The 11,916-nt window shown below is 39.0% G+C and overlaps 1 protein-coding gene across 1 annotated transcript in view; it reads right to left on the bottom strand.

Annotated features, from left to right (window-relative positions):
- ERCC6 (excision repair cross-complementing rodent repair deficiency, complementation group 6) overlaps window positions 1-11,916 on the bottom strand; it is a 227,095-nt gene that overhangs the window by 8,893 nt on the left and 206,286 nt on the right. The window contains exons 12-17 of the mRNA XM_006897700.1: window positions 11,172-11,387; window positions 10,676-10,786; window positions 9,936-10,055; window positions 9,274-9,368; window positions 4,480-4,625; window positions 3,702-4,394 (exon numbers count right to left, since the gene is read on the bottom strand). Of these exons, the coding sequence (XP_006897762.1) occupies window positions 3,702-4,394; window positions 4,480-4,625; window positions 9,274-9,368; window positions 9,936-10,055; window positions 10,676-10,786; window positions 11,172-11,387 (1,381 nt within the window). The remainder of the gene's footprint in view (window positions 1-3,701; window positions 4,395-4,479; window positions 4,626-9,273; window positions 9,369-9,935; window positions 10,056-10,675; window positions 10,787-11,171; window positions 11,388-11,916) is intronic.

Genomic DNA, 11,916 nt, shown 5'->3' with positions numbered 1-11,916 from the left:
TTCTGTTAAATTTTGCTAGTCTTACTGGAGTGAGATGATATCTCATGGTTGTCTTGATTTGCATCTCTCTCAGGGCCAGGGATTTTGAACATTTCTTCATGTGCTTGTTGGCCATCTGAATATCTTCCTTGGTGAAGTGTCTGTTCATATCCTGTGCCCATTTTTCAACTGGATTATTCTCCTTTATCTTGTTGTGGTGCTCGAGTATTTTGGGAAGCCAAGATAATTTTGACATCAGTAGTGATACTCCTACTTCTAAGGCCTCTGTGACAACAGGTTTGAACGAAGACTCAATAACTTTCATTATGCAGATGATATAACTTTGCTTGCTTAAAATACGGACTTGAAGTGCTTGTTGCAGATGATCAAAGACTGTAGCCTTCGATATGGACTGCATTTTGAAATTAAGAAAACAAAAATTCTTATCACTGGACCAACAGGTGATGTCATGGCAGATGGAGAGAAAAAAATCAAAACTCAACAACTTCATTTTACTTGGATCCACAATCAATATACCTGTTATCAGCAGCCAGGAGATATAAAGACATCCTATCCTGGAAAATCTGCAATCAGTGACCTCTCCAAGTTACTGAGGAATCATGATGTTTGAGGACTAAGGTGCGCCTAATTCAGGCCATGATCTTTTCAGTCACCTGGAATGCATGTGACACCTGGACAATGAATAAGGATAATAGAAGAAAAATATATGCCTTTGAAATGTGGTGCTGGAGAAGAATACGGAATACCCTATGGACTGCCAAAAGAACAAATACATAGGTCTTGCAGAAGGTACAACCAGAGTGCTCCTTAGAGGTAAAGATGATAAAGCTTTGTCTGTTGCTAGGAGAGGCTACTCCTTGAAAAGGGACATCATGCTTGAGAAGACTGAGGGACAGCAAGACTTCTCAACCAGGTGGACCGACAAAGTGACTGCAGGATTAGGCTCGAGTGTATTGGAGATGTTCAGGATAGCAGAGGAGAGGACAGTGTTCAGATCTGTTGTTTATAGGTCAGTAGGAGTCATATAACTGACAACAACAGGCCTCTTCTGAATTCAGCTTGAATTTCAGGCAGTTCTCTGTCAATATACTCTTCCAGCCACTTCTTCATTAGGAAGATTTTACTTGCATTAAATATTAATGATGTTGTTTTATAATTTCCATACTCTGTTAGATCACCATTTTTGGAATGAGAATAAATATAAATCTCTTCCATTCAGTTGGCCAGGCAGCTAGCTGTCTTCCATATTTCTTGGTACAGAGTAGAGAGTGCTTTCAGGTCTCAGTTCTTAACATCTCAACTTAATATCTCCATCAATTCCTAGTGTGGGGTCTTATTTTTCTGACAATGCCCTCAGTGCAGCTTCAACTTCTTTCTTTTTTACCATTGGTTCTTATCCTAGTTCCTGAAATGAGTCAGTGATGGCTAATTCTCTCTGTTACAGTGTCTCTATGTATTCCATCTTCTTCTGATGCTTTCTGCATCACTGAAGATTTTGCTGGTAGGATTCTGTAGTGTTGCAACTCAAGGCTTGAATTTGCCCTTCAGTTCTTTTAACTTATGGCTATAAGTTAAATGCAGGGTACACTGTACAAAGAGTAACTAGCTCTTTGCACATTTCATTATAATATTTGCTTTGTCTTCTCAAGATGCATTTTGAAAGCTTCTGTTCTCTTATTTCCCCCATTTCTTCACTTTGTATTGGTGTCTTTACAGTACAGCGCAAGTTTCAGAGCATCTCCTGACATCCATTTTTATATATTCTTCTCTGTAATGGCCTTTCCTCCCATGAATGATATCCATCCATGTCATAGTATGTCTTAATATTTCTTTCTACAGAAAAAAACTTATTTACATAAACTTATTTAACTTTATGAAAATAATTTACTTAAATAAACTTATTACAAAAGAGTTTTATTTCCTTTACATGTTGACCAGTACTCCATTGGAGGTATACAATGTTACCGTTGTCTGTGAGTAAGACTCAAAGAGACCCAAGAACAACCCTGTCCTAGACTGTCCCATCTTTATCAAGTCTGGCACCTTTGAGCCCATTGTTGCAGTCACTGTATCTACAGATCTCGCTGAGAGTCTTCCTCTCCTTCCTCAACATTCTACCCTTCCAGGCATGTCTCCCTCTAAGGAACAGACTTTCCTGGCAACATGTCCAAAGTATGAGAGACCAAGAGCTTTGCCATCTTTGCTTCCAAGGAGCACTCTGGCTGCGCTTTTTCCAAGACATATCTGTTCTTTTGGCAGTCCATGAGATATTCAGTATTCTTTTCCAACACCACATTTCAAAGATATTCTTCTTCTATCATTCTTACTCATTGTCCAGCTCACAGATGCATAGGAAGTAATTGAAAAGACCATGGGCTGAATCACCTGAGAGTGGTATTGATGCTCTTCAGTATTTTGGAGAAGTTTCTAACAGCAGAATTGCCCAATGCAATATGTCTCCTGATTTTCTGACTGCTAGTGCCAAAGATGATGATTTTTGAGGCAAGCAAGAAGAAATCAAGGACAATTTCAATCTTTTCTCCATCTATCATGATGTTGTTGCTTATTAGCCCAGTGGTGAAGATTTCTATTTTCTTGATGTCTAGATGTACTCCATACTAAAGGCTGCAGTCCTTGATCTTGATACAATACTACGGTAATTTAACAATTTACCTGTTCATGGATAATGGGTTGCTTCCAATTGTCTACTGCTAATAAATCTTCTGTAAACACTTATATACAAGTCTTTCTTGGGATAAGTATTTCTATTTCTTTTATTACCCCCCCCCCCACACACACACACACACACACAAACAGTACAGAAAATGTATTTTTGAGAAACTGGGAAACTGTTTTAAAAAAATGGTTATATCACTTTACATAACCACTAGGAACATATGAGAATTACAAATACTTCATCTTTGCCAAAAACATGGGCAGGGTCAGTGATTTTTCACTGATATGTTACTTTCTGTGACGTGTTAATTTACTATCGCAGGGAAATTAGATAACAGAGTTCATCTGGAAAATTTTTAAAACATAATGCATGAGAATGATTGTATAAAACACAAGGTGAATGGAGAATAGGGTAAAACATAATGCTTGTAAGCAAATCAATTAAAAAAATGTAGAATTTGAATGACTGGCTGCTGCTTCTGACAAGTGTACAAGTGAACAAGAACAAAAGCCTTGGGCATCTCCATTAACTACGCAGGAGTCATTGAATCAAGTCTGGGCTGAATTTTAGCTTATTCTTTTGCTACTCAAGACAGTTCTGACTATTGTAAGGAACCTCCAGTATGTATGAGGACAGGGAAAAACAGAGAATAAGTAAATTTATATATAATATACAGTAACTAGTTAGAAATATTAGATTATGTAATAAATATTAAATAGCACAGAATTACTTATTATTTCTGTTAAAAATAGCTTGTATAGAAATTAGCTACTAATGTTCAGGTAGCATAAATCATCTTAAAGTACTCAGCACTCTCATTAGCATTCTAAGTACAAAGTTTCAAATTCTTTCTAACCCTTCAGAAAACAGATTATAATTTTCAAAATGCTAATACATACAATATTGGACATTTAAATGTTTTCTGTTTAGATTCCATGTGGTGTCATCATTAAAGGATGCTACTTATAGAAATACTTATTACTGTTTAAAGGTCATCTATGGAAAAATGCATCAAAAGGATTACCTGCTTTTTTGAAAAGCTTTTCCAGAACATAATCATCACTGCACCACTCCTTTGCTTCACTCTCCTTTGCACAGTCTTGTTTCTGGTACAGTCTCTTCTTCACCAAGTGTGGAATTCGAGTTCCTTCAAACTTGGCATCTTTGCGATGCTTAGAGGACTTACGCATTTCTTTCTGTCTCAAGTGTTTCTCCAGGGTCTCATCTTTTACTGCACTCTGATGCTTTGTTTTTGACTTGTGCTTATAGTAATTATTCTCTGAAAAAGTCTCTGTCTGGCTCTGGAAGCTTTGCCCTTTACCAGAAAGATCCTGCTTTACATCATCACCTTCTTCACTGGGTGTCTCACTTATTTTTGGAGAATTTAAACATTTTCTGTTTCCACTAATTATTGATGATTCCTCTGGTGGAGAAACAGCATTTAATTGTAAATATTTCTCTTCTAAAAGTGTATTGCTGCTAATTAGGTTATTCCTTGTTTGAGAGTTATCTTTCAAAGGATCAATGTCATCAGAAGTTACTGTATGCACTGCAGCTCCTATAGATTTTGATTTCTCTTCAGATAATATATCACTTGTAGATATATTAGCCTTTGTTGGTATACTGCATTTCAGAGCATCATGGTCTGCTTCAAAGGCCGGCTGAATTTTTCTTTTTAAATGGCGTTTGTTGTGTGTCTGAACATCAGAACCAGTTCCTTTAAAGATAAAAAAAAAACCCCATAGCTAATGTTATCTTGCATAACTATAAGGTTTATTACTTTAAATTATTTTATGTAATACCTGCAAAAATAGCACTTGTCTCAGTGTTCTGGGATGCATCAGGGCTAGTCAGAGTAAACAGCTCATAAAGATCATTGGATTTGAAGAATCTTCTTTGTTTGGGATCTTTTAGCACTTTATTTGTTAAAAATTGCTTGAAGATTTGTCTAAAAAGGAGGGAAAAGCTAGTATGAGACAATGCAACTCAAGATCTGAGTTATAAAACAGTGTAAGAAAACTGTTACTGAGTTGTATAAGTGTCTAAATAACCTCAAAATATTTAGCCTTTGAAAAACGACAATTTAGGAACTGCATTGCACAGGAGATACTATTCCATGTGCTAAAGAATTTAAAGTAGATATAACTTCTTATTACTTATATTCTACGAGTGATTTCAACTTCCAAGAAACACCATTTACATGACCACAGTACACAGCTGCTGAACCAAAAGGTGAAATTTTTTCTAACTCCTGGCCATAGCCCCTTCTGCCCAACCCTACCAGGAAGTCTCTTAGGTTGGGCTCAGAAAACTATCACTTTTGCTTTCAAAAGTTTCTCTTGGACTCAACCAGTTGAGCTACTCTCTATGTCAAAAATGCCACACAACCATTACTCTTGCACAAATTTCTCCAATAAGCAGTCCAGGCCACTCCCAGTTGCTTATTCTTTAAACTAAAACTCAGATAAATTCTCTTCCAACAGGAGCCAACCCATCTCTCACACAAGGGTCTTCAACAGATGTTACAATTCGAGAATGGCTTAGCTGCCTGTGTACAGCAGGTGCCCCTACCCTCAAATGAGGAGCTTGAGCACATTCAAAAACACATTTGATGGAGAAAAGGAGAATCTAGTGATACCCTGACTCTACTGGGAGCTCTAAGGGCCTGGCCTAGTGGTAAGGATTTGTGTTATTGATCCAAATGCAGGAATTTCAAATCCATCAGTTGCTTTGGGGGAAAAAGATGAGCAATCCATTCCTGTGTGCTTTATAGCCTCTGAAAACTCTCTGGAGGATCAGTTATGAGTTGGTTTGACTTGATGGCAAATAAAACCACTGCTGAACTCACCACTGTCTAAAATTCCCTAATCATTATTCAGAAAGATGGAGCAATAAAGCAGCTGTCCCTACTGATTAACTTCTCTCTAATGGCATTGGGACCACTATGGTATGAATACCAATTACACTTGAGTGGTAAATGAACATACCCTATACCAACATTTCAAGTTTGCCACTTAAAAATATATTCTGTGCAACAATGAATGAGTGGAAGCCCAAAATCTCTGTAAATGTTTATGAAAATTAATAAAATATAATTATAGAAAAAAATTAAAAAAAATATATTCTGAAAAAGGAGGCATGCTTCAATGCCGCTGTTTTGGTTAGATGTCATTCAGCTAATATAACTCATAGCAACCCTGTAAACAACAGATCTTGTCTACCCTGTGCCATCCTCACAATCTCCAATATGTTTGGGCCTGTTTTTACAGTTACTGTACCAATCCATCTTGTTGAGGGTCATCTTCTCTTTCACTGACAGTCTACCTTTCCCAGCAGGATGCTGCTTCTCAAGGACTGGCCGCTCCTGACAACATGGCAAGTTTGTGTGAAGAAGTTTCACTATCCTTGTTCTAGGGAGGCCTCTGGCTGCACTTCTACCAAGACAAATGTGTTTGTTCTTTTAACAGGTCATAGTTATTCAGCACAACTGAAAGGCACCAACATCACAACTCAAAGGCAATGATTCTTTTTTAGTCTTCCTTATACATGGTCCAACTTTCAGAGATGAACAGGAAGCAATGAAGCACCTGAAAGGGTTGGAAGAGGCAGCACATCTTAGTCTTTAAATGAACATCCTTGGTCTTAAGCACTTTCGAGAAATTCTTGACAGATTTTCCCAATGCAACACATCTGATTTCTTGACTGCTGTGAAGCCAAGTAAAATGAAATACTTGGAAAATGTCTGCATCTAACATGATGCATCAGTCCAGTGTGCAGAATTTTTCATATGTAAGGGTGAAGTCTTTGAGCTTCTGTAGTAAATGTTTCAAGTCTTCATCTGTTGCAAACAAGATTATGTCACCTGTATAAAGCAGGTAGTTGATGAATCTTCTTCCAATTCTGATGCTATTCTTTACACAGTCCAGCTTCTCAAATTATTAGCTCAGCACACAGATTGAATGGGTTTGGAGAAAGGATACAACATTGATGCAACCTCTTCCTGATTCTAAATCGCCCAGTGTTCCCTTGTTCTGTTCAGACAACTGCTTCTTGGTCAACGTATTATTTCATATGAACACAGTTTAACGTTCTGGGATTATCTTTCTTCTCAATGTTTGCAATAAATTGTTACTATCCACACAAATGCCTTCATATAGTAAAAAAACACATTTCTGGTATCCTCTGCTTTTACCCAGGATCCATCTGACATTAGCAATGATATACCTCCTTCCAAGACCTTCACTGAATCCACCTTAAACCTCTTGAACTTAGCTGTCATTGTTCCAGCTGTTTTTCAATAATCTTCAACAAGATTTTGCTTGCATATGATACTGATAGTGTTGAGGACTCTCCTTTATAGGGTCAGTATGAGTCACTTGTGACTCAACGGCACTTAACAACAACAACAATGATATTGATGATATCGCTTGATAATTTCCACATTCTGCTGGATCACCTTTTTTTAGAATGAGAATAAATATGGATCCCTTTCAGTCAGTTGGCATGGTAGCTGTCTTCCAAATTTCTTGGCATAGACTAGTAAGCATGCCAGGGCTACATATGTTGGTTGAAATAAGGCAGTTGGTATTCCATCCATTCTTGGGATCTTATTTTTCGTTAATGCCTTCAATTCAGCTTGAACTTCTTTCATTATCACTGATCATTTGCTATTTCCTGAAATGGTTAGGTTTCCATTAATCACCAGTTCTTTTAAGTACTATGTATTCCTATTACCTTTTTGAATGTTTCATGCATAATTCAGGATTTTGTTCATAAAATAGTTCAGAATTGCAAATTAAGCCTTCAATTTGTTCTTAGTTCTTTTAGCTTAAATGCCAAAAGGGAAGAGCATTTTGGTTTTCTAACTCCTCCTTGCATATTTCATTAGAATACTTAACTTTGTCTTAAGATATTGTTGTTGCTGTTGTTATGTGCCGTTGAGTTACTTGCAACTCATAGCGACCCTATGTACAACAGCCCTAAACTCTGCTCTGTCCTGTGCCAATCGCATTGTCTCTGGAACTGCCATCCCGATTACCCCAGTCACTGAATCAATTTTCCTCACAGAGGGCCTTCCCCTCCTGCGCTGTCCCTCCACCTTCCCAAGCATGATGTCCCTCTCCAAGGACCGGTCTCTCCTAACAACATGCCCAAAGTATGTTAGACGGAGCCTTAGAATCCTTGCTTCCAAGGAGCTGCCCAGTTTAACCCTCTCCAGGATGAATCTGTTTGTTTTCCTAGCAGTCCATGGTACCCTCAATACTCTTCTCCAGCACCACAGCTCAAAGGCATCAATTCTCCTTCTATACTCCTTAGTCATTGTCCAACTCTCTAATGCATAACAAGTGATAGCTAAGACCATGGCCTGTATCAGACACACCTTAGTCTCAAGCTAAAGGGACCATAAAACCCTCCGCCCATTTCTCAGATAACCTTGAAGGCTCAGTGGGATTCAAGGGCCCCAGGACACATCATCTTCCCTTGGGAAACATTACCACTAAACTTAAGAGACACTGGTCACAACACAAGAAACTATCAGCAGCTGATGTGTTTGGAATCACAGAAGCCAAGGAAGCTTCAGATAGATGGAGAGGAGATTAAAACTGTAAACAGTTTCATCTTGCTTGGATCCACAGTTAACATCCTCGATACAAGCAGTAAGGAAACAAGAAGATGTACTGCACTGGGAATATCTGCAGTTAGGGAGGGACCTTTCCAAGTTATTGACTAGTAGTAATGTCAGTTTGAGGACTGATAAGGTCCTCAAAGGTGTGCCTGATTCAGGCCATAGTCTTTTCTATTACTAGCTATGCATCCGAGATCTGGACTATGATTAAAGATAACAGTAAAAGAACTGATGCCTTTGAGCTGTGGTGCTGGAGAAGAGTACTGACCATCCCATGGACAGCCAAGAGAACAAACAGATATGTCTTGGAGATGGACCAGCCTGAGTGTTCTTCGGAGCTAAGAATGATGAGGGTTCACCTCACCTACTTTGGACATGTTGCTAGGAGGTGCTATTTCTTGGAGAGGGACATGATGTTGGGAAGGGAGGAGGGCTGGCAAAGGAGAAGACCCTCCACCAGGTGGACTGATACAGTGACTGCTGCAATAGGCTCTTGTGTCTCAGGAAGTGTGAGGATGGTGCAGGATAGAGCAGGGTTCAGATCTTTTGTTCTTAGGGTCGCTATGAGTAGTGCTCAACTCAGTGACATCTAACAATACTACCCTCACCCATCCCCACTATGAATCCTCATACACATTCTACAATAATGGTCTTATATAGTATTTATCCTTATGGGACTGAGTTAGTTCATTTAGCATGATGCTCCCCAGTCCCTCTCAAGTTAGGTAGTGATTTACAAAATCATTGCTCCTGTATGCTACATAATACTCCATTATATGAATGTACCATAATTTCCTAATCCATTCAACTGTGATTAGACATTTGGGCTATTTCCATGTTCTTGCAATGGTGAATAATACTGTTATATAAATGACGTTTTAAAATCAACACATCAAAAATATTCCTCACTCCAAACCTTGACAGCCTAATGCCAGAAAACCAGAAAGCAGCCCAAACACCAAGTACTGACCGGTGGTAAATCTTCTCTTCAATGGTGCCTGCAGTGAGAAGCCTGTACACAGTCACCTGCTTCTTCTGGCCTATTCTCCATGCTCGCTCACGAGCCTATGGCAGAGAGAAGTAATTTAGCAAACATTTTTCAAAGGAAAGGAATGTACCTGGTAGATTCTCATCATTCCCCAAGTTATAATTTTGGCTAATGAGGCCAACCACATCAAAGACTTATATGGAGGAAGATAAGCAGGCCAAAAAAGATAACTACAGCATTTCTACCTAAGAGGGGGAAAAATGTGTGTCTATAACTTAACATACTCTCTTTTTTATTCCCAATCCATCCTGCTGGACTGACAAAGTGGCTGCAGCAACAGGATCAAGTGTGTCAGAGATAAGGACGGCAGAGCCTAGGACAGGGTTTGGATCTATTGTTCATAGGGTTGCTGTAAGTTGTACTTGATTCAACAGCACCTAGCAACAAAATAAGAGCAACAGCAGTGAAGCCTTTGGAAAACTTCTAAAACTGCTGTACGATTCTGAAAGGTGTTTTCCATCATGATAAAGACTGTGGATTATAATCAAAGATTCAGCTGCATATTAAAGCTAATGTAAATATTAAAAGACAATCACAAGTATATGAAACAAATAAAAGGACCAGATATTGAAAAAGAAGCAGACCTGTGTATCAGTGCTTGGATTCCAGTCGGGGTCATAGATAATAACTCTGTTTGCCCCTGTCAGGTTGACTCCTATGCCACCCACACGAGTCGTCAGAAGAAACACAAATATGGATACATCCTGGAGACAACATAACACATGCAATATGTATATTTAAGACACAGCTCCTGATCTGTTTTTACATATTCAATACGTGGCAACCTTCGCAGAGAAAGCAGTTACTTTTTAGAGGCCTCTGGCAAATCAAGAACCCATCTCACAGCTATCCCTTTTAGTGTCACTAATGATTATAACATTTACAAACTGTGTTTTAAAGCAGGAATACATATTCTCTGTCCAAATATGTACATGTGCATGCCCAAATCCCAATAATATGGAAAATTCAGAAAGGGATCAAATTAAAAACAAAACTATCCTTTTCAAGTCATGTTTAATCCCAATTATACACACTGTTCAGTTTGGTGTGGACTTACTTTTCCTTTCCTCTGAATCTCAACACAGCTCTGGAGTCTACCTGGCCTCACGGTCAGCTCACACATATCAGAGTGAAGCTGTGCTCTTCAGAGTTTTTGATGGCTGACTTACAGAAAGAAACTGCTAAGTCTTCCTTTCAGGATGCCTCTATGCACCCGTGGACCCACTCTTTTTTTTGTCAGCTGTGTTAATGATTTACAGCAGCCAGGTACTTTTCCTCTGTGTAAAAAGCATTACCTGACTTTCCTGTTACATTCATTCATTACCTCATTGTATCTTGTGATCAGTGGTTGTCTTGATGCTATGGTAGTGGTGCCATCCATCTTGAGATAAGAATACTTTTGGGATCTAAGGAATACTTCAAGTACATCCAGCATCTTTGGGGCAAGGAGAGAGAGATGAGTTAAAAAACCCAAAACCACTCCAAGGGACTATGCTTCTACATGTGTGTCAATACAGTCAGATCTTCCCCAGATCACTTTAAGTTAAAGAGGATTTCTTGTTTTGAGACAGGTTTTAGAATATATTTAGTATTTCCCTAATGCTAATTCTTACAAGTGTTGTCAATAGCCTGGCATGTATTTCAGTTTAGGTCCAAATTCATTTAAACACGAACAGTGCATCTTTAAGAAGCCAGCTTCTAAGACTATATGTAAAGAAGATCTGAGTTAACAAAGAGGTCTGTAGGCTGTCACTTATCTTCTGAATTAAGAATAGTAAATCATAACCAACTTGTTTCTTACCTGAAGTCTGTGCACTCACCTGTCTTGACTGAGAAAACAGCAGTACTCGTTGGCCCTGCTTGTGCCATATCTTCAACAAAGCTTCAACGACTATCATTTTCCCAGAGCGTTTCCAGTATCCAAACTTATCTTTCTCTACTTCATCATCTGGAAGACCTCCAAGATTCTTAGGACCACCAGAAAAGAGATCTGGATGGTTGCATATTTTCCTTAGGACTACGAGGCCAGAGAAAATCTATGATGTAAAAGAACATGTGCACTCAGATTGCTGTTATTGCCATTGAGTCAGAACTGACTCCTAGCTGACCTTCCAGTGGGTTTTCAGAGGCTGTAAATCTTGCAGAAGGAGCAGCTCATCCTCCCACGGAGCAGCTGCTGAAATCAAACTTTGTGCCTTTGAGTTTGAAGTACAACTTCTTACCACTAGGCTACTAGAGCTCCCTGCACTCATATTAACCCTTGTAAAAGAATATTAACTTCATAACGGAGGGAAAAACGTTGTTCAATATATATGTTGTTGTTGTTGTTATGTGCCGTCGAGTCGTTTGCGACTCATACCGACCCTATGTACAACAGCCCTAAACCCTGCTCTATCCTGTGCCAATCTCAATGCCTCTGACACACCCATCCCGAGTACCCCAGTCACTGAATCAGTCCACCTCAAAGAGGGTCTTCCCCTCCTGCGCTGTCCCTCCACTCTACCCAGCATGATGTCCCTCTCTAAAGACCTGTCTCTCCTTACAACATGTCCAAAGTATGTCAGA

Source organism: Elephantulus edwardii, unplaced genomic scaffold, assembly GCF_000299155.1.
Source record: "Elephantulus edwardii isolate Elephantulus edwardi_28Jun2011 unplaced genomic scaffold, EleEdw1.0 scaffold00213, whole genome shotgun sequence".
Taxonomy (NCBI): Eukaryota; Metazoa; Chordata; class Mammalia; order Macroscelidea; family Macroscelididae; genus Elephantulus; species Elephantulus edwardii.
The sequence above is the reverse complement of the archived record's forward strand: the minus strand, read 5'-3'. Positions and strand labels throughout refer to the sequence as shown.